This window comes from Callithrix jacchus, chromosome 7 (assembly GCF_049354715.1).
Source record: "Callithrix jacchus isolate 240 chromosome 7, calJac240_pri, whole genome shotgun sequence".
NCBI classification, from domain to species: Eukaryota; Metazoa; Chordata; class Mammalia; order Primates; family Cebidae; genus Callithrix; species Callithrix jacchus.
Window position 1 is genome coordinate 149,044,350 of NC_133508.1, and position 23,470 is coordinate 149,067,819.

Sequence of the window (23,470 nt, forward strand, 5' to 3'; positions counted from 1 at the left end):
TTAAATTTTTTTCCCCAATATCAGATCTCACTCTTGTCATACAGGCTAGGGTAAAGGGACGTAATCATGGCTCACTGTAGCTTCAACCTCCTAGGCTCAAACAATTCTCCCACTTAAGCCTCCCAAATAGCTAAAACTACAGGCACATGCCTCAATGCCCAAGTAAAGATTTTTAACTTTTGTAGACACAGGATCTCACTGTGTTACCAAAGTTGGTGTTGAACTCCTAGGGTCAAGTGATCCTCCCAACTCAGCCTCCCAAAATATTGAGATTACAGGAAAGAGCCACCAAGCCAAATAAATTCCATTCTTTTTAAGATTGAATAATATCTCATTGTGTATATACACTGCCTTTTCCTTCTTCATTCATCCACTGATGAAACACATAGGTTGATTCTATATCTTGGCTATTATGAATAGTGCTACAATTAACATAGTGGTACAGATATCTCTTCAATATGCTGATTTCTTTTCTTTGGAATATACACCCACCAGTAATATTGTTAGCTCATATAGTAGTTCTCTTTTCAGTATTTTCGGGAACCTTCAAAGTATTTTCCACAGTTACTGTACTAATTTATATTCTCAACAGTGTATAAGCATTCCCCTTTCTCCGCATTCTTGGCAACATTTTTTTTTTTAAATAAGACATTTTAACTAGGGTGAGGCCTTATGGTGGTTTTCATTTAATGTCCCTGATTATAAGTGATGTTGAGCATTTCTTCATATATCTGTTGACAATTTGTGTCTTTTTACAAATGTCTATTGAAATCTTTTGCATTGTGTTGTTTAAAATTCTTATATATTCTGATCATTATTCCCTTTTTAGATGAATAGTTTTCAAATATTTCTTTCCATTCTGTACATTGTTTCTTTCAGTGCAGTTTTGTAGCTTGATGTTATTCCATTTTTAAATTTTGGCTTTGGTTGCTTGTCAGGTCTTACTCAAGAAATCTTTGCCCAGACAAATGTCCTGAAGAATTTTCCCAAAGTTTTCTACTAGTAGTTTCATATCTTGTATTTAAATACCATCCTTTCTCTAAGTTATGGTCTTGGCTCCTTTGTCAAAAGAGTTGACTGTAAATGTATGGACTTATTTCTGTAAATGTATGGACTTATTTCTGGACTCTGTTCTGTCCTACTGGTTAATGTATCTGCTTTCATTCCAATACCATGTTATTTTGTTTACTACAGCCTTGCAGTATATTTTAAGGTAACATAATGTGATACATCTGGTTTTGTTACTTTCGTTCAGGATTGCTTTGGCTACTCAGGTCTTCTGTGAATCCATATAAATTTAAGAATCGTTTCCCCACTATTTATGAAGAATGACATTGGTTTCATTAAATCTGTTAAACACTTTGGTTAGTACAAATATTTTAACAATATTAATTCTTCTAAGGGATGAACATGGGATATCATTCAATTTTTTTTGGTATCTGCTTCAATCTCTTTCATCAGTATTTTAGACTTTTCATTGTAAGTATCTTTAACCTCCTTGGTTAAATTTATTCCAAACTATTTAATTTTTTTGGAGTTACTATAAGTGGGATTGCTTCCTTAGTTTTTCAGATAGTTCTTTACTGAAATATAGAAATGCCATTACCTTATTCACTGACACAAATGCTGATTTTGTATCCTACAACTTTATTCAATTTATCAGTTTTAACAGATTTTTGTCAGAATCTTTATGTTTATCTGAAAATATCATCTGTGAACGATGACAATTTAAGTGCTTCCTTCTGAATTCTGAGGTCCTGTTTTCTTCTTCTTCAATAATAACCCTGGTTAGAATTTCTGGTGTGATACTGAATACAATTGTTAAAAGTATCTTGTCTTCTTTCAGATTTTAGAACAAAAGGCTTCCAATTTTTCCCTGTTCAATATCATGCTGTGAGTTTCTCATACATGGTCTTTACTGTGTTGAAGTATGTTCCTTCTATATCCAGTTTGCTTTCTTTATCATGAAGGAATGTAGAATTATATCAAATGCTTTTGGCATCTGCTGACATGATCTATGCTTCTGTCCTTGATACTGTTAATGTCAAATTCAATTTTATTGATTGGCAGGGCTTGGTGGCTCATACCTGTAATCCCAGCACTTTCGGAGGCCAAGGCAGGTGAATCACTTGGGGTCAGCAGTTTGAGACAAGCCTGGCCAACATGGTAAAACCCGGTATCCACTAAAAATACAAAAAGTAGCTAGGCATGGTGGCAGATGCCTGTAATCCCAGCTACTCAGGAGGCTGAAGCAGGCAAACTGCTTGAATCTGGGAGGTGGAGGTTGCAGTGAGCTGAGATCACATAACTGTTCTTGCTGTTCTTGCTTGTCTAGTTCTTTAAGGTGTATCGTTAGGTTATTTATTTGAAATCTTTATTGATTTGGCATTTATTACTATAAATTTCCTTCTTAGTACTATTTTGCTGTATCCCCATAATTTTGGTATATTGTTGTTTCCATTAGCATTTGTCTCAATAGAATTTTAGATTTCATTTAAAATTACTTCACTGACCTATTGGCTGTCAGGAACATGTTTAATTTTGATGTATTTGTATAGTTTCCAACGTTTCCCTTGTTATTAGTTTCTAGTTTTATTCCAGTGTGGTAGATACTTGATATTATTTTATTTTTAAAAAATTTGTTAAGCCTCTGTCATAACACATAATTTATTCTGGAGAATACTGCCTGTACTGATGAGAATGCATATTCTGCAGCTTTCAGAAATAAATGTTCTATAAATGTCTGCAGGTGACACAAGGTCTAGAGTGTAGTTTAGCTTTACTGTTTCTCTTTGTCCTAATGATGGGTCCATTGCTGAAAATGGGGCACTGCAGTCCCCTTTTATTATACTGCAGTCTACCTGTCCCTTTAAACTAACTAATATATGTTTTATACGTTGAAGTACTATAATGATGGTTGCATATATATTTACAGTTGCTCATTCCTCTTGGTAAACTGACCACTTTATCATTACATTGTGATGTTGTCTCCAATTTCTAGTTTTTGATGTGGTCTATTTTATCTAAGTATAGCTACTTCTGAGTTTCTTTCCTATTGCTTGAAATATCATTTTTCATCCATTCGCTTTCAGTCTCTGTGTCCTTATAGATGAAGTGAGTTTCTAGCAGACAGCAGATACCTGGGTCTTTAAAAAAAAAAATCCAAAAAAACAATTTAGCCACTCCATTTCTTTCAAATGGAGAATTTAGTCCCTTTACATTCAATGGTAATATTATCAGGAAAAGACTTACATCTGCCATTTTGTTGCCTTTTGGTTGTTTCGTAAATCATTTCTTCCTTTCTTACTATCTTCACTGTGTAAAAGTGATTTTGACAGGTAGTATATTTTAATTCTTTGCCTTCGATATTAATATATTATGAGTCTTTGCTTTGTGGTTATACGGCTTACAAAAAATATTTTATAAGTTACTTTAAACTGATTACCCCTTAGCTTTGGTCAGCACTCGGAAATACTAAAAAACTCTAAGCTCTAAGTTTATTACCCCTGCTTTTAAACTTACTGTTGTCTCTGTATCTTTGTACATTGCCAATTTTTTAAGCAATATTACTTTTGATAGGTATAAGTTTTAGTTTTCATGCTAAACTTTCTAGCATCTTACACACAATTACAGCATTAGAGTGCTCTGAATGTTGTGTGCTTACATTTACCAGTGAGTCTTCAGATAATTTCTTGTTGCATGTTAGAGTACTTTTCTTTCAGAGTAAAAAATTCTTTAGGTTGTCTTGTAAGACAGGTCTGGTGGTGACAGATTTCTTTCAGCTTTTGTCTGGGAAAGTCTAGTTCTTTATGTTTGAAAGATAACATACGCAAATCCATAAATGTAATCTATCACATAAACGGAACCAAAGACAAAAACCACATGATTATCTCAAAAGATGCAGAGAAAGCCTTCAATAAAATTCAACAGCCCTTCATGCTAAAAACTCTCAATAAACTAGGCATTGATGGAATGTATCATAAAATGATAAAAGCTATATATGACAAACCTACAGCCAGTATCATACTGAACTGGCAATAGCTGGAAGAATTCCCTTTGAAATCAGGCACTAGACAAGGATGCCCTCTCTCACAACTCCTATTTAATATAGTATTGGAAGTTCTAGCCAGAGCAATCAGGCAAGAAAAAGAAAGAAAGGGCATTCAATTAGGAAAGGAGGAAGTCAAATTGTCTCTATTTGCAGATGACATAATTGTATATCTAGAAGACCCCATCACCTCAGACCAAAATCTTCTCAAACTGATAAGCAACTTGAGCAAAGTCTCAGGATACAAAATCAATGTGCAGAAATCACAAGCATTCCTATATACAAATAACAGACAAACAGAGAGCCAAATCAAGAGCAAACACCCATTCACAATTGCTACAAAGAGAATAAAATACCTAGGAATACGACTAACAAAGGATGTAAAGGGCCTCTTCAAGGAGAACTACAAATCACTGCTCAATGAAAGAAGAGAGGACAAAAACAGATGGACAAACATTTCATGCTCATGGTTAGGAAGAACGAATATTTTGAAAATGGCCATACTGCCTAAAGTAATCTATAGATTCAATGCTATCACCAACAAGCTACCAATGACCTTCTTCACAGAACTGGAAAAAAACCACTTTAAACTTTATATGGAATCACAAGAGACCCTGCATAGCCAAGACAATACTAAGCAAAAAGAACAAAGCTGGAGGCATCACACTGCCAGACTTCAAATGATACTACAAGGCTACAGTAATCAAAAGAGCATGGTACTGGTACCAAAACAGAGACATAGACCAATTGAACCTAACAGAGACCCCAGAAGAAACACCACACATCTACAACTATCTGATCTTTGACAAACCCAGCAAAAACAAACAATGGGGAAAGGACTCCATGTTTAATAAATGGTGTTGGGAAAACTGGCTAGCAATGTGCAGAAAGCAGAAACTGGACCCCACCTGTAACCTTACACTAAAATTAACTCCAGATGGATCAAAGATTTAAACATAAAACCTAACACCATAAAAACACTAGAAGAAAACATAGGCAAAACCATCCAGGACATAGGCATAGGCAAGGACTTCATAACTAAAACACCAAAAGCAATGGCAATAAAAGCTAGGATAGACAAATGGGATCTAATTAAACTCCAGAGCTTCTGTACAGCAAAAGAAACCATCATTAGAGTGAATTGGCAACCAACAGAATGGGAAAAATTTTTTGCAATCTTCCCATCTGACAAAGGGCTAATATCCAGAATCTATAAAGAACTAAAACAGATATACAAGAAAAAAACAAACAACCCCATTCAAAAGTGGGTGGAGGATAAGAACAGACACTTTTCAAAAGAGGACATATATGAGGCCAACAAACATGAAAAAAATGCTCATCATCACTAGTCATTAGAGAAATGCAAATCAAAACCACACTGAGATATCATCTCACGCCAGTTAGAATGGCAATCAAAAAATCGGGAAACAGATGGTAGAGAGGATGTGGAGAAATAGAAACACTCTTAAACAGTTGGTGGGAGTGTAAATTAGTTCAACCATTGTGGAAGAGAATGTGGCGATTTCTCAAGGATCTAGAAATAGAAATTCCATTTGACCCAGCAATCTCACTATTGGGTATATACCCAAAGAACTATAAATTGTTCTACTATAAAGACACATGCAAACGTATGTTCATTTCAGCCCTGTGTACAATAGCGAAGACCTGGAACCAACCCAAATGCCCATCAATGATAGACTGGACAAAGAAAATGTGGTACATATACACTATGGAATACTACACAGCCATAAAGAACAATGAGTTCGTGTCCTTTGTAGGGACTTGGATGAATCTGGAAACGATCATTCTCAGAAAACTGACCCAAATACAGAAAGCCAAGCACCATATGTTCTCACTCATAGATGGGTATTGAACAGCAAGAACATGTGGACTCAGGGAGAGGAGTATCATAAATAGGAGACAGTTGGGGGGTGTAGGGGAGAGACAATGGGGGGTGGGGAGGGAGGGGAGGGATAACATGGGAAGAAATGCCAGATATAGTATGCACCTAAAGTAAAATAAGTAAGTTAAAAAAAAAAAGATAGCTTTGCTGGATATAGTATTCTCATGGAATATTTTTGTTGTCCTTCAGAACTTTAAATAATGTCTTCCCACTTCCTCCTAACAAGGTTTCTGCTGAGAAGTCTGCTTCCAGATGTATAGCAGCTCCCTTATACATTATTTACTTCTTTTCTCTTCCTTTTAGGATCCCTTTTTTTTGTCCCTGATCTTTCAGAGTTTGATTAGATGCCTTGTGGTATTCTTATTTAGGTTTAATTCTCTTGGTGTTCTCTGACCTTTTTGTATTTGAATATTCATATCTTTTTCTAGGGTTGGAAAGTTCTCTACCATGTCTGAATCAACTTTCTACCACAATTGCTTTCTCTACATCCTCTTTATGGCCAATAACTTGTATTTGCTTTTTGAGACTCTTTTCTACACCTTATAAACATGTTTCTTCCTATTCTACTTTTCTCTCCTCTGTGTATTTCCAAATAGCCTGTCTTTGAGCTCATTAATTTTCTCTTCTGTTTGATCAATTCTGCTGTTGAGACCCAGATACATTTTTCTAATGGTCAATTAAATTTTTGGCTCCAAGATTTGTTTTGTTTTTAATAATTATTTCAAACTTTGTTAAATTTTTCTGAAAGAATCCTTATTTTCTTCTGTTTTACTGTAGTTCACTGATCTCCCTCTAAAAAAAAATGTATATAGAATTCTCAGTCTGGACGGTCACATATCTCTGTCACTCTAGGACTGATCACTGGTGCATTTAATATATTTGGTGAGGTCATATTTTCCTGGGTGAATGTGATGCTTTTGGACATTGCTAAATGTCTGGGCTTGCATTACAGATTTAAGTATTTATTCCAGTCTTCACAGTCTGACCTTGCTTGTAACTTCTTATTCAGAGGGCTCTCCCAGAGTTCAAAGTGGCTGTTGTTAATTGCAGCCACTTCCGCAGTAGAGGGTGCCCTAAACCTAAGTGTGCTGTAACACTTGCTGACGCCTAGCCCTAACACATTTAGAGGTAAGGGAGAATTCCTTGGGTTCCCAGGGAAATCCTTCACTCTCTTCCCTCTTTCCTGCAACCCAAATGAGTCCCGCTCTAGGCCTGGCTTCTTAGTGTTGAGGGAGTGTTAATGCCAGCACTGTCAGGGCCACCACAGCTGATACTGCAATGGATCACAACCAAGGTCCAGTCTGCCAGACCAGCACAGTACCTGGGTTTGTGCAAGGCCAGCAGTGCTACTTATTCAAAACTGAAGGATAATTTAGTCAAAGGATGGTGAAGCATGGGCGGACTTTGGTACCACCAGGGCAGCAGATTCTCTTTTGGCCTCAGATGAGTGTAGAAGCACCATCCAGGAGCAACGGTCTGGCATCAGAGGTTTCAGGATTTTTGCCAGTGCTTTATTTTACTGAGGCTGGGCTGCCACTCTCCTTCCCCAAAGCAGAAGCCTCTTTCCTGTGCTGCATTACCTGGAGTTGGAAGATGGGTGATCCCTATACTCCTATGGTCACTGCAGCTGGTGCCTTGCTGAGTCAAGCCCAAGCAAACAGCCTCTGAAACCAGTGCAGCACCAGGGCTTGCTCAGAACTGCAACTGACATGGCCTAGCTGTCAGAGAAATTTATTCAGTGCCTCAGGGAACTTTAGTCAGTTGATGCAAAGCATACCGTCTTGGGTTCCTGCTGCTGGGGTAGTGAATTCTCCTCTAGCCCAGGGCTATTTTAAGTGCTCCCTCCATGGGCATTGGTAGAATTCTGCCTAGTACTGTTTCATTATAACAAAGCAGCACTGAGTTATAAAGCAAAGTTCCACTCACATCACTCTCCCCCAAGCAGAGATTCTCTCTTCTGCCTATGCTGCCTGAGTCTGGGATGGCAGTGTTACAGCCAATGTGAGACTATCCTTCCTACCCTCTTCAATGTATTCCTTGTTATTATGCTAAAACTGTGATCCTCCTCCTCAATTATTGCTGGTGAGATACTGGTGACCCCTCACTTGAATTTTTGGTTCGTATAAAGGTGCTTTCTTGCTTGGATAGTTGTTCAGTTTGACATTCCTGCAGATGAACAATTGCTGGAGGGTTCTATTTGGCCATCTTTCTCCACCTTGCATCCATGTTTTTGCATGTTCTTTCTTTCCTTTTATTGACTAGCATTTAATTCCATGAATATAGCATAATGTATATGTCTACTAATCTTTTCTGGAACACTTATTCCCAGGTTGGGGTTACTATGAATAAGGTTGCTATAAAATTTCAGGTACATGTCTTGGTGTGAATTTCCGTTTTCACTTCTCATAGGTAAAAACCTATCCAGTGGAACTGCAGTTAATTTGGTAATTCTAGATTTATAGTTCTTAAAATAAAAACTGTCAATTTTTCAGAGTGACTATGAGAAATGTATACAAATTCCAAGTCATGTTTTTAAAAAAGATGATCGATTGACTACTGCATTTGTCTGTTTCAGGACTCCACTGTGCTCTTGGTCTATTTGTCTATCCCGTTAACACTATATTATCTCTTTTACTGTAACATTATAATACATCTTCAAAACAGATACAGTAAGTCCTCCACCTGTTTCAAGATTGCTTTGGCTATTCTAAATACTTTGAATTTTCAGATCTTAGAAACAACTTGTCAATTTATTTAAAATATACTGCTAGAATATTGCTAGGGGTTACATTGAATCCATAAATCACCAAGCAGAAATTGAAAATTGTAACAATATTGAGTCCTCCAATACATGTAATGACATATCTTTCCATTTATTTAGGTACTTTAAGTGTCTTCTCATCAATGTTTTGCAACTCCAGTGTAAAGGTCTTACATGTGTGTCACTGAATGGTTCCTAGATATATGGCTGTTTTATGCTACTGTATATATTTTGTTTCATTTTCCAATTATTCGTTGTTAATAAAGAAATGCATATTATCAGCTGGGTGCAGTGGCTCACGCCTGTAATCCCAGCACTTTGGGAGGCTGAGGGGGGCCGATCACCTGAGTTCAGGAGTTTGAAGCTAGCCCGTCCAACATGGAGAAACCCTGTCTCTTCTAAAAACACAAAAAATTAGCCAGGTGTGGTGGCACATGCCTGTAATCCCAGCTACTTGGGAGGATGAGGTAGGAGAATTGCTTGAACCCAGGAGGCAGAGGTTGCAGAGAGCTGAGATCACACCATTGCATTCCAGCCTGGGCAACAAAAAAAAAAAAGAAAAGAAAGAAAGAAAAAGGAAAGAAAGAAAGAAAGAAGGAAAGAAAGAAAGAAGAAATAAAGAAAGAAAGAAAGAAGGAAAGAAAGAAAGAAGAAAGAAAGAAAAAGAAAGAAAAGAAAGAAAGAAAGAAAAAGAAAGAAAGGCATATTATCAATTAACAAATTACTTTTTTGAATCTGCTGATAATCACATGGTTTTTCTCATCTTGCTATGTGGTGAATTATATTGTTAGGTTAAACCTCACATATATACAACCTTTTACATTACTAAATTCTATTTTCTTTGATCTTAACTATTTTTTGCATCCATGTTCACATGGAATACTGATTTTTGATTTTTTTTATTGTACTATTTTGTCAAGTTTTGTACTGGGGTTGATATGGTTTGGATTTGTGTCCCTATCTAAGTCTCATATTCAATTGTAATCTCCAGTGCTGGAGGCAGGTCCTGGTGGGAGATGACTGGATCACAGGGGTGAATCCTTCATGAACGGTTTGGCACTATTCCTTTGGTGCTATTCTTGAGAAAGAGTTCTCACGAGATCTGGTTGCTTAACAGTGTGCCACACTTCCCCCGCCGTTCCTCCCCGCCTCTCTTCCTCCTGCTACAGCCATGTAAGACATACCTGTTTCCCCTCCGTCTTCTCCCATGATTATAAGTTTCCTGAAGCTTCCTCAGAAGCAGAAGTTGCTATGCTTCCTGTACAGCCTGCAGAATCACGAGCCAATTAAACCTTTTTCTCTACATATTACCCAGTCTAGTTATTATTTCTTTATAGCAATGGGAGAATGGACTAATACAGGGGTTATATTGGTCTCATAAAACAAATTCAAAATTGTTTTGTTTTCTAATGTTTAAAAAAAATCTGTGTAGAGTTTAATATCTCTAACCTACACATTTGATATAATTTTCCATTGGAGCTATCAGGAATTGGTGTTTTCTTTTTGGCAACATTTATGATTATCAATTCATTCCTTTAGTGAATATGGAGCTATTTTCATATTTTGTATTCTGCATCATTTTTGACAACTTGTATTTCAAAAGGCACTTGTCCATTTCATCTAAGTTATTGAATTTACTGACATAAAGTTGTTCATAACGTGCACTTATCTCTAGTGTTAATAAACCATAATGTCTTCCTATTATCCACATTAATAATTTGTGTTTCCTCTTTTTAATTGGATCAGTTTTAGTTTCCTAGCCTGGTATAACATCGTAAACGAGATGGCTTGAAACAACAGAAATTTATTCTCTCACAGCTGTGTAGACTAGAAGTCTGAAACCAAGGTTCCCTCTGCAGGCTCTAGAGGTGTCTTCTTTGCCTCTTCCTTACTTCTGGTTGCAGACAATCTTTGGCTTAAAGTTGCATCACTCTAATGTCTGCCTTCGTTTTCACATGGACTTTCTTTTTTTTGAGACGGAGTTTCACTGTTGTCACCCAGACTGGAGTGCAATGGCACAATCTCCGCTCACTGCAACCTCTGCCTTCTGGGTTCAAGCAATTCTCCTGCCTCAGCCTCCCGAGTAGCTGGGACAGGCGCGCACCACCATGCCCAGTTAATTTTTGTATTTTTAGTAGAGACAGGGTTTCACCATGTTGACCAGGATGGTCTTGATCTCTTGACCTCGTGATCCACCCTCTTCGGACTCCCAAAGTGCTGGGATTATAGGCGTGAGCCACCGTGCCCGGCCTTCACATGGACTTTCTATATTTGCAAGGCCTTCTTATGAGGAAACTAGCCATTGAATTTAGGGCCCACCCTACCTAGTATGATTTTATCATAACTAATTACATCTGCAAAGACCCTATTTTGAAATAAGGTCACATCTGAAGTTTCAGGGGAACACAAATTTTGGAGGGATATTATTCAGCCCAGTATATATGTCTTACTAGGTGTTTATCAATCTTATTTCAAAAAGCTCACTTTCAACTTCATTTTGTGTGTTAATTTCCATCGACTTTGAAAAAGTTTTTAGTAACTATCTCTTCAATTACTTGTTCTGTATCATCCTTTCAACCTTCCCTTTCTGAGACTCAATTACAAGGATGGTAGGCCATTTCACTGTCCTTCAAACCTCAGATACTCTATAATTTTACTCCCTTTTCTCTTTGCTTTTCCATGGGTATACTTTGAATTGCTTTGTCTTTATTGATCTTTTCCTTTATGTGTACTCTTACATCATATTCATTTCTAGATTTCTGTGTTTTGCTGTTATTGTTTACATATTTCTGCTGAAATTCTCTATCTCTTCATGTGTGTTTTCCCACTTTGTTTTACTAGATCTTTAGGTATGTTTATCATCACCATTACCCTCTGATAAGGTAAACATCTGGATAATCTCAATTTGCTTCTATTGGCTGATTCCTCTCTGGATCAAACTTTTTTTCTCCTTTGTATGTCTTTTTTTTTTTTAACTGTGTGCTGTAGACTTTTACAAAAAGGACAGTAAGTATGAAAATAAGTAATAGTTACCACCAGAAAACAGCATGCTCCTTTTGTTAGGTTCACAGTATGTATGATACTGAATCAGTCTGATGTACAGTTGAGAGCAGCTGGGCTTTGTTGCAGCTATAGTTAGATTAACTTCCTCCCTCCTTTCAATCACATATATAAAAATGTATTTTATATATATATATGTAGTTATACACACACACACACGCACACACACACACACACACACACACACACACATATATGAAACTAGGTCTCACTCTGTTGTCCAGACTTGAGTGCAGTGGTGTGATCATAACCCTGGGCTAAGTGATCCTCCTGCCTCAACCTCCCAGGTAGCTGCGACGACGGGCATGCACCATCATGTCCAGATAATTTTTAATTTTTTTTGTAGAGATGTAAGTCTTGCTATGTTGCCCAGGCTCGTCTCTAACTCCTGGCCTCAAGCAATCCTCCTGCCTTGGCATCCCAAAGCACTGGAATTACAGGTATGAGCCACTTCAAATACTGAGTGGCCCTTTCAAATACTGAGTGCATAGACAAGATTTTCTTGTAACAGAAATTGGGACATGAGCACTGGTGAGATTCTAGTGGGGTTTTTTTGTTTGTTTGTTTCATTTTGCCTTTCAGCTGAGCTGCCAGTTTTTGAAAGAACAGATTTTTCTTTGCACTAATCATAGTAGTTTATTTTATAATTTCTGGGGCATTTTCCTTATAATCTATTCATGTCCTTGGCTTTCTGTGCCTCACGTAAACCCTCAGTCATATTATCATGCCCTTTGGAGGACATAGTTCTTAGACCATAATGCCTCAGAATGAGGTCTGTTATTTTTCTTAGCTTCCTAGCAAATGAACACACCTTTTCTAAAATCAGCACACTGGTGGTTTAAAACCAAGGAAGATTTACATCACTAGACTTACAGGGGTACTAATAAGCCACTATCTCCTTTCATTTTGTAGCTAGTCTCTACTGGACAATAAAAGATAAAAGTTATTTTCCTCTTTTACAAATTCATTGAGCAGTTAAAATATATGACATCTTACTACAAATTACAATATAATCTTAGTAACGTGATGAATGAAAATAAAGTTCCTAAAATATCAGATTTTGGGTTTGATTTTCTAAAATCTTATTAAAAGTAGACTAGTTCGGGGTCCTTCTAACTTGATTCCACCACCATTTTTTTTTTTGAGACGGAGTCTCACTCTGCCACCCAGGCTGGAGTGTGCAATGGCACGATCTCAGCTCACTGCAACTTCCTCCTCCTGGGTTCAAGTGATTTGTCCGCCTCAGCGTCCCGAGTAGCTGGGATTACAGGGAAGTGCACCACACCTGACTAATTTTTGTATCTTTGTAGGAACAGAGTTTCACCATGTAGGTCAGGCTGGTTTTGAACTCCTGAGCTCAGGTGATCTGCCCACCTTGGCCTCCCAAAGGATTGGGATTACAGGTATGAACCACCATGCCTGGCTGATTCCACCATCTCTTACGAGCTTGTAATCAATATTCAATTGGTACAAAGAGAAAAATCTGAGAGAAAGCATTATGAATTCTCAAAATCTTAATATAAAAATGCAAATACATCCACTCCACTTTCTAATATTCAGTTTTGTGCCTACATCTAATTGCATGTGAGACTAGCAAATGTAGTCTTGCTGTATACCCAGGACAAAAAGGAAATATATTTTTCACTATTGGTTCACAGTATTTGCCAATTTTGTTAGCTTAAGACATCTTACTTTAAAAGCTAAACATTCAACTCAAAAATGTTGATGGAATTGAAGAGAAATGCCTTATCTGTTCAATCAAGTGACTATATCTGACAATGGAGGCAAGGTATATTTTGAGGGTAAGAACTGTCTTCCATCACTTCAGCATCACGGTTAGGGATGAACACACATTCCAAATCCTCTTTACTTGTAATCCCTCCACAAACCTATAGTAGTCTCCCCTTATCAGTAGGGATATATTCCAAGACTTCCAGTGGATGTATGAAACCACAGATAGTACTAAGCCCTCTATATAGTGTTTTTCCCTATAGATACATACATATGATAAAGTTTAATATACATATATAACTATGATAAAGTTTAATATATATTAGGCATAGTAAGACATGAACAACAATAACTAATAAAACAGAACAATTATAATAAATATGCCAACATACTACTCTTGTGCTTTGGGGCATTAAGTAAAATATGGGTTACCTGAACACAAGCACTGAGATACTGCAACAGTCCATCTGATAAGTCAGATAGCTACAAAGTGACTAATGAATGGGTAGTGTCTACAGTATAGACATGTAGAAAAAAAAGAGACGATTTACATCTTGGGCTGGAGGGCAACAAGATTTCATCACACTACTCTGAAGAGCTTGCAATTTAAAATTTATGAATTGTTTCTTTCTGAAATTATTTTAATATTTTCCGACCATGGTTGACTGCAAACAACTGAAAATGCAGAAAGCTAAGCCATGGATAATGTAAGCCAACTGTATGACCATTTTTAGCCTATGTTATTTCTAACGGTAAACGTTAACTAATGGAATCCAATATTATCAAAGTTTTTTTTTTTTTTGTCTTAAAACAATTTCTTTAATGTGTTGGTTTGTATTGCTAAGGCTCATGTTCTAGGAATGAACAAAGTCCATGTTTTTCCCTGAGCCACCTTCCACATACAAATTTTATAATTTTATAAACTTTGATTCTATCAATTTCCTTCTCCCCACACTACAATGCTTCATAACTTAAACAACAGTTTCCTTGACATAGGAATCAGGACTAAATGACATTTTGCAGGCGTGTTACACCATGATTTTCAAAGACATGATACTTTTTTATGGTTTGTATCCAAATTATTTCTAGCAATGTCAGCATTTAGTAAGTCAATGTTTAGGGAAAAGTCTCATAGGTTTACTGCTGTTTAATATAGGCATAGTATTTTATTCCATTTCTGTCTTATTAGCCCAGAAGACTTCAAAAATATTATTTATTGATTCTTGTATCTAGCAACTAATTTATAATTGAGGTCTCCAACACATAAGCATTTTTTCTTTTTTTTTTTTTTCAGATGAAGTTTCACTCTTGTTGCCCAGGCTGGAGTGTAATGGCACAATCTCAGCTCATAGCAACCTCCACCTCCTGGGTTCAAGTGATTCACCTCCCTCAGCCTCCCGAGTAGCTGGGATTACAGGCACCTGCCACCATGCTCAGCTAATTTTTTTGTATTTTTAGTAGAGACGGAGTTTCACCATGTTGGCCAGGGTGGTCTTGAACTCCTGACCTCAGGTGATCTGCCCACCTAGGTCTCCCAAAGTGCTGAGATTACAGGTGTAACCCATGGCACCTGGCCCACCATATAAGCATTTTTCTTTGAATTGCTCCACTTGACAGTTTAAATGTTTCCTCACCATCTTTTCTTCTAGCCAGGGAACCATCTCTTCTAAAAAGATAAACCTGGTTAATCTTCTTCAAAGATTATTTTTCAAACCAGTTCATCACTGGACACTTTCCAAATGAGCATTTTTTTCTTTTTAATTTTAGCAGGGATCTATAAACTATTCTTTACCTGTACATATAGAGATCCAAAGAGAAACAATCCAATCATTTGCATAACCAGAAAAAATGAGAAAAATGTTTCTGTAGATGCATGTATCACAATTATTTTGCATCTATTTTAATTGGATTGCCAATTTCGTTCTTTAGAATGTTGGCTCTACAAAGGTTACATTCCATTAAAAAGGCTCAATATTTACCTGTTCAAGACTACTTTTACAAGTAATTATAACTTGCTACAAATAAAAATCTAAGAAGCTCTTAACTACAGTTATGACTTTTGTTTGATATTAATCATATCTGCTGTTATTCCCATACTTCTCAATGTTATATGAATACTAACCTTTGTTTTATATAAAATGTGACTAACGTAAATTTACCTATAGGTACCTCTCTCCTTCCCTGGTGATTAAAGTCTCATACTAGAGACTTTAAATTTCATGAAACTACTGCAAGCATGTGTATTATAGAACAATTAGCTTAGTATCTGGCATTGCGGCCAGAAAAAAAAAATCATTACCTACAAAATTTCTTGGGCAAAACTTAGGCCATGAAAGAGCTCACATGAATCCAGGTGTACTTTCCTTTACAGGTAGATTTCAGAACAACAACAAAAAATGTAAGACTATATGAAATGATTTAATATGATAAAACTCCCATTTCTAAACCCAATTCTAAAGGATTTACTGACCGATGCTGATTATTTAGTCATGGAAAATGTCTCTTATAAAAGTGCTCCCAACAAAACATGATCTGCAATGATTTACAAAACCTGAAATGCTGGGCTGTGCAGACTGCTTGGTGCACGTCAGGTTGTTTTTTTCTCTTAAATAAGGTATAAAAAGTATGATATCACAGTCCTTCGACTTTATTTTCTGGGATAAAAAAGTATAGGCATAAGTGTTTTTAATAGTCTTCTTGATGATACCCTTTAAAATAACCTATCAAATGGCTTGTTTCATGTTTCCTGATCAGTATTCATCAATGTTACTGTCAGCCTTGATTAACTGGTTGAAAATTTCAGAGCAGAATAAGCAACTTCTGTGAACCTTTCCCCAATCCCTGAGAATCATAATCATTACAGAAATATTTTATCCTTTCATCAAATATCTCTGGAAAGTAGCCGTGTTCGCTCATTGTTAATAGGGCAAGGTGCAGTGTCATAGAGGGTTAATCCATGTAAATTGGCTTCCACCCGTAAAGAAATTTTCTGGAACAGAAAAGAAAATTATATATAGAAGTTTACTCCTTAAAGGGAGATCACTTCTTCAATATGTTCTATCGACTACCTTGTGATTACAAATGTGAGTCAATGCTAATGGTAGTAAGAGTGAGATTTACTGTCAAAGGTATTCCCTTTAGTACCAATTAAAAACTGGAAAAACCAAGCTTTTCTATTCATAAAGTTCCTTGTTTTTCTTCGGTTTCTACTAAGAATCAGTAAAAACCAAATGTTGAGAGTGAACTATGTAAAGGTACTCAGAATCCATAAAAAAATTCTATGTAAGAATTTCTAAAATGTATTTTATAGCCCCATTTTCAAGGCTCAATCTTGCTAGCAATATACTGCTTCTTTTAACACAGTAACTATTTATCTGAAAAGTTACATCACTTACTTGTTTATGGTACCAAATCATAAACAGTTAATTTTCAAAAAGGCTGGAAAGTTGTCTATGGGAAGTTCTCTCAGTCCACCTAAAGGAACTCTGAGTGTGTAAGTCTAACACTGTATTTTCTTACCTGAAAATCACGAATATAAGTCAGGAAAAAACCAAAGAAGGAACATGACATAGACCATTCTGCTGCAGTAGTGATCAGGTGAAGCACATAACCCTGAGTGAAAGGGGGAAAAAAAGAATAGTTTTGTGAAATTTCATTCAAATGATATATATACTATTCTTTAAATAAAAAAACACACAACTCTTATAAAATAATCTGGCTTCTGAAAATCAACCCTTGACTTACCAGGCATATCGTATCTCTAGAATTAAAGAGTCAGCATTAGGAAGTCCTCCTAAATGACACTTTGTTTCACTGGGAGCAAATAAAATTTCCACTTAAACAGCTAAAATGGAACAGGATCATTTTTACTCTACAATCAAGAAATTACTACTGCCTTTCCCAAAGCCATAAGATTCATGATATGTGACTAAGAAAAGTTTGACAATACTCAGAATAAACTTAGTAAGTGCTATGTTTATGATATTAAATTATATATGGGTTACAATTGGGAAAATCCAGTAAGCTATTTCATTCATTCATTTTCACAAACATGAGCAATTTGGGACTAATTCTTAAAATATTATTTAAAACAAAACACCACCAAGTGGTTTGTGAAAACAGATGAATTCATTTTATTGTTTCATATATGTCCCTCCTCCTTTACTCTCAGGGTCCAAGATGCTAACCATTCAGATATCCACTATATTGAAAACTAAATGCGGAGTCCATAATTCAGATAACAAAAAGTGGAAGAATACGTCTTTTCAATTCAGAAAACAAGTATTCAAAAAATAAGTAATCTCAGTTGGGTATATTATATACTATACCCACATTTAGGTATAGTTTTCTGAGTCAATTTCTCAGAAAACTCTTTTGCCATCACAATGCTCTTCATATTTTGATAATATCTACATATCACAGGTGACAGGAGAATATGGATAGTTCTGCATAAACCCTACCATATCTAGAAAATAATCCTAATACACAACTGATTATTCTACCAGAAGACTTTCATTGTTACTGATGAAATAAAAAATACATTAAGATTTACCGAAATAATTATCTTTAATATAAAACTAAGTTTTATAGACTGTAAGTTCTTACTTTGTCCTCAGGGTTCCAATGGAGTTTCTGTTCTAAGTCAGTCCCAAAATTGCCGCTGTGCAAAACTGATGAGCAAATCAACACTATAAAAACATAAGTCAAGGAAGAATCTCAGAGAAGAATGAAAATCACTTTAAAGTCTAAAAGGATTACTCACATATTTGTTGCTAAGGTCTGAACCCATTTTCTTAAAGACTTAATGTTACACAGCAGTGGGCTGTAAAACTAAAACTGTGCTCTGAGGGTCACAACGATATGGTTCTCACCGTCAATTCCCACCTCTTTGTTCAGAAAACTAGCAGTTCTATCATAATCTTTAACTAGATAACAGTTCTCAGAGAGGGCCTTTACTCATCCTTCATTTCTACGAAGTGAATATGATCAGACTAAACAGTTTTTTGTTCCTAGCTCAATTACTGAGGTACTGTGTACAATCTGAATTTCATATTTCAAATCCTTTAGGATTGTGAACCTAAGAATCTCTTCTACAAAAAAAGTTCTTACAATGCACCAATAGTGTTCACTTAAATTTTGTCATTCAATTCCCTTCCAAGTATAGCCACATTGTACAGTGAAGGATACTGCTAAACGCACTCACTCCACACCAGATAGCCAACAATAGTCTGATCCAGAAGACTTGTTTGCCATGGATTTTAGGTTGCATTTGGTAGGAAAGGATGGTTTGAACAAACATATATAATGAGCCCATACTAAAGGTGAGCACAGCTCCACTTACATGTGCAGCAAAAACGGCTGTTTTCTGAGAGATAAAAAGAAGAAACTAGTCAACAAAAGAAACCCAGAACACATGGGCAACACAACATTTAAAAGCACAAGCCAGAGATTTCAATAGGACATTCGCTAAGTAGAGAAGCTCAGCCAATTCTACAAATTACTTTCTGAAGTAATTTTCTCTCCTAATACTCAGCATAAACCTGAGGATTCAAGTAAAACCAAACTATTTCATACACTACCACTGAAAATATAAGAAATTATTTATTATTTTCTTCATTTAATAATTATGTTTACTTGGTGCCTATTAGGTGCTAGGCACTGTTCTAAATCTTCAGATCCACTAGAGAATAAAAGAGACAAAAATCCAGCCCTCAGAGACTTTAGTAAAGGTACATAAACAATAAACATAAACTTTAGAAATACGGAAATTCCAGTGTATCTGGTGGTGATAAGGGTCATAGAAAAAGCATAGTACAATAAGAAAAGATTGGAATGGACTGCAGTACTGGCAATAGGGAGTTTCCATTTAAATTCAATTTAACTGTAAATAAATTTAAAGGCTCAAGAAATTAAAACATGCTTCCTTGGCTCCAGTTTGATTCGTTTTATATAGTTACACTCCCATAAGCCAAGGAACACCAAGGATTACTGGTAATCACCAGAAGCCAGGAACATATTCTTCCTCTGAGCCCCCAGTAGAGAACCAACCCTACCAACACCCTGATTTTAGACTTCTGGCCTCCCGAACTTTGACAGAATAAATTTCTACTCAGTCACCCAGTTTGATATTTTATTATGGCAGACCTATAAAGTTAATAATTCTGCTTACTAAACTCTTACTACTCTCCTTTGATAAATTTTGTAAGAAGAAAAAAATTTCCTTCAGTAGATAGTGAAGACACTTACTATGTATTTATTTTACTGAACGCCATATACAAATTTGTTTAAAAAGAATTTCAATTTTTATTTTTTAAGTTAGATTTTTCAAATACCATCTCATAGCAATTATTAGGCATCTCTCTCAATGCAGGCAACCATAGCAATAAGAGAATTTTTTCCCATCCTGCACGGTTCCTTTAACCTCTCTTAGTAAGTCACTAAGTAAGTAACGAGAGCATGTTTGTCCTAAGTACTAAACTAGGTGCTGGAGATACAATGGTGAACAAAACCACTGTGCTTACGATTAATAAAGAAATACATCAACTAAGAAACAAAAATAATAAATTTGAACAACCATGGATATAAAAGGCATCATGGCATACCAAACAGAGGAAAACAGCATGTGAAAGGGAGTTACATAAGCCTGTGCTATTTAAGGAGCACGAAAAGGCCAGTGATATATAGAATAGAGACATTAAGAAGGAGAATAATGCAAAGTTAGGCGTGAGAGGTAGAAATAAGCCGGATCATACAAGAGCTTTAAGTTAGGCAGTTTGGTGGTTTAGCAAATTATGTTTTTCTCTCTTGATTGTATCTCCTTTCACATAATTTTTAAACCTATAAAGCTTTAAGCAAGGGCACAGGGAAGCAAAGTAAGATGTATCTACATTTCCAAAAGATCACTTTTACTGCAATAGAAATGATTAAAGGAATTTAGAATGAATGCACAGGAACCATTGAGGAGGCTATGGCAGTAGCTCAGATGAGAGACGATGAAATCTAAACTACTTGAGAAAACAATAAAGAGGGAAGTAAAGATAGAAATAAAAAGAAGTGAATGTCTGCAAAAAATATTCAAGAAGTAAAACCAGTAAGTCCCAACTCCATTTAAAACACAGGGCTAGAGTTAATTTTAGTGTAAGGTGTCAGGAAGGGGTCCAGTTTCTGCTTTCTGCACATGGCTAGCCAGTTTTCCCAACACCATTTGTTGAACAGGGAATCCTTTCCCCATTGCTTGTTTTTGACAGGTTTATCAAAGATTGTATGGTTGTAGATATGTTGTGTTGCCTCTGTTCTGTTCCATTGGTCTATATCTCTGTTTTGGTACCAGTACCATGCTGTTTTGATTACTGTAGCCTTGTAGTATAGTTTGAAATCCAGTAGTGTGATGCCCCCCGCTGTGTTCTTTTTGCTTAGAATTGACTTGGCTATGCGGGCTCTCTTTTGGTTCCATATGAAGTTCGTGGTGGTTTTTTCCAGTTCTGTGAAGAAAGTCAATGATAGCTTGATGAAGATAGCATTGATTCTGTAAATTACTTTGGGCAGTATAGCCATTTTCACAATATTAATTCTTCCTAACCATGAACATGGAATGTTTCTCCATCTGTTTGTGTCCTCTCTGATTTCGTTGAGCTGTGGTTTGTAGTTCTCCTTGAAGAGGTCCCTTACGTTCCTTGTGAGTTGTATTCCAAGGTATTTTATTCTTTTTGTAGCAAATGTGAATGGCAGTTCGTTCTTGATTTGGCTTTCTTTAAGTCTGCTATTGGTGTAGACGAATGCTTGTGATTTTTGCACATTGATTTTATATCCTGAGACTTTGCTGAAGCTGCTTATCAGTTTCAGGAGTTTTTGGGCTGAGGCGATGGGGTCTTCTAGGTATACTATCATGTCGTCTGCAAATAGAGACAATTTGACTTCCTCCTTTCCTATTTGAATACCGTTTATTTCTTTTTCTTGCCTGATTGCTCTGGCTAGAACTTCCAGTACTATATTGAATAGGAGTGGTGAAAGAGGGCATCCTTGTCTAGTGCCGGATTTCAAAGGGAATGCTTCCAGTTTTTGCCCATTCAGTATGATATTGGCTGTTGGTTTGTCATAAATAGCTTTTATTACTTTGAGATACGTTCCATCGATACACTAAAATTAACTCCAGATGGATTAAAGACTTAAACATAAGACCTGGCACCATAAAAACCCTAGAAGGAAATCTAGGCAAAACTATCCAGGACATAGGAGTAGGCAAGGACTTCATGAACAAAACACCAAAAGCATTGGCAACAAAAGCCAAAATAGACAAATGGGACCTAATGAAACTCCACAGCTTCTGCACGGCAAAAGAAACAGTCACGAGAGGGAATCGGCAACCAACAGAATGGGAAAAAATGTTTGCAGTTTACCCATCTGACAAAGGGCTGATATCCAGAATTTACGAAGAACTCAAACAGATTTACAGGAAAAAAACGAACAAGCCCATTCAAAAGTGGACAAAGGATATGAACAGACACTTTACGAAAGAAGACATATATGAGGCCAACAATCATATGAAAAAATGCTCATCATCACTGGTCATCAGAGAGATGCAAATCAAAACCACATTGAGATACCATCTCATGCCAGTTAGAATGGCGATCATTAAAAAATCTGGAGACAACAGATGCTGGAGAGGATGTGGAGAAAAAGGAACACTTTTACACTGTTGGTGGGAGTGTAAATTAGTTCAACCACTGTGGAAGACAGTGTGGCGATTCCTCAAGGCCTTAGAAATAGAAGTTCCATTTGACCCAGCAATCCCATTACTGGGTATATATCCAAAAGACTATAAGTCGTTCTACTATAAGGACACATGCACACGAATGTTCATTGCAGCACTGTTTACAATAGCAAAGACTTGGAATCAACCCAAATGCCCATTGATGATAGTCTGGATTGGAAAAATGTGGCACATATACACCATGGAATATTATGCAGCAATCAGAAATGATGAGTTCGTGTCGTTTGTAGGGACATGGATGAATCTGGAGAACATCATTCTCAGCAAACTGACACAAGAACAGAAGACGAAACACCGCATATTCTCACTCATAGGTGGGTGATGAAAAATGAGAACACATGGACACAGAGAGAAGAGTACTAAACACTGGGGTCTATTGGGGGGAAATGGGGAGGGCCAGTGGGAGGGGGAAGTGGGGAGAGATAGCCTGGGGAGAAATGCCAAATGTGGGTGAAGGGGAGAAAGGAAGCAAAACACACTGCCATGTGTGTACCTATGCAACTGTCTTGCATGTTTGGCACATGTACCCCCAAACCTAAAATGCAATAAAAAATTAAAAAACAAATAAAACACAGGGCTAGCCTCTCTTCCAAGCCAATACCTGCAAGGGCAAACCTTACAGACTTGACTTTGTAAAATTTTTCCTGTATAAATCACCTAGAGTTTGTCACCATAAAAGAAAAGGGGGAAGTAGAGGAGGAAGCAGTGCACTCACCACTTTAATTAAATAGTAAAGGTTTACTCTGGAAATGAAGGAGATCCTCACTAGTAGAGTGGTAAGAAAAGAAAAAAATTTTTTTAATTAAAAAAAAAAAGAAAGGTAAGAGTTGTCTGATATTTGGGTGATGCTACAGGGTCTGCTTATAACCAGGGCCCGGCAATAAAGCCATCAAGAGAGAAAAAGTAATTTAATTCAAAATTACAAGTCCAAAAGGATTCCTGCGGTGAAGGTAAATTAGAATAAAAGCTAAAAGCAAAACAATGAAGAAAGTATATGGGCTACCTTAAGTAAATGAGATAAAAGGTGGAAAGGCAGTTTGTCTGGGTGCTATCAAGAACTGTTACTGGAATTTGCTGGGCTGTGTAAACAAATACTGGAAATTCATTTTTACCGTAAAAGTAATGAGAAACATTGTTAAATTGACCAAGAGACAGGTGAAACAGAGAATCACCATTTTTAGTGTGTCACTAAAATTC

At 36.5% G+C, this 23,470-nt stretch overlaps 1 protein-coding gene across 5 annotated transcripts in view; it reads right to left on the bottom strand.

Annotated features, from left to right (window-relative positions):
* Positions 1–465: 465 nt before the first annotated feature.
* DRAM2 (DNA damage regulated autophagy modulator 2) overlaps positions 466–23,470 on the bottom strand; it is a 38,951-nt gene continuing 15,946 nt past the window's right edge. For 3 of the 5 annotated variants that reach the window (XM_078332739.1, XM_078332738.1, XM_078332740.1), the window contains 4 exons: positions 18,691–18,868; positions 18,109–18,191; positions 17,023–17,115; positions 466–9,248 (listed from right to left, as the gene is read on the bottom strand). In XM_078332739.1, coding sequence (XP_078188865.1) covers positions 9,111–9,248; positions 17,023–17,115; positions 18,109–18,191; positions 18,691–18,868 — 492 coding nt within the window. In that variant the 3' untranslated portion in view covers positions 466–9,110. Of the gene's footprint in view, positions 9,249–13,785; positions 16,493–17,022; positions 17,116–18,108; positions 18,192–18,690; positions 18,869–23,470 lie in introns of those variants that run through there. The other 2 variants (XM_009001867.5, XM_035252448.3) reach the window with 1 other exon arrangement.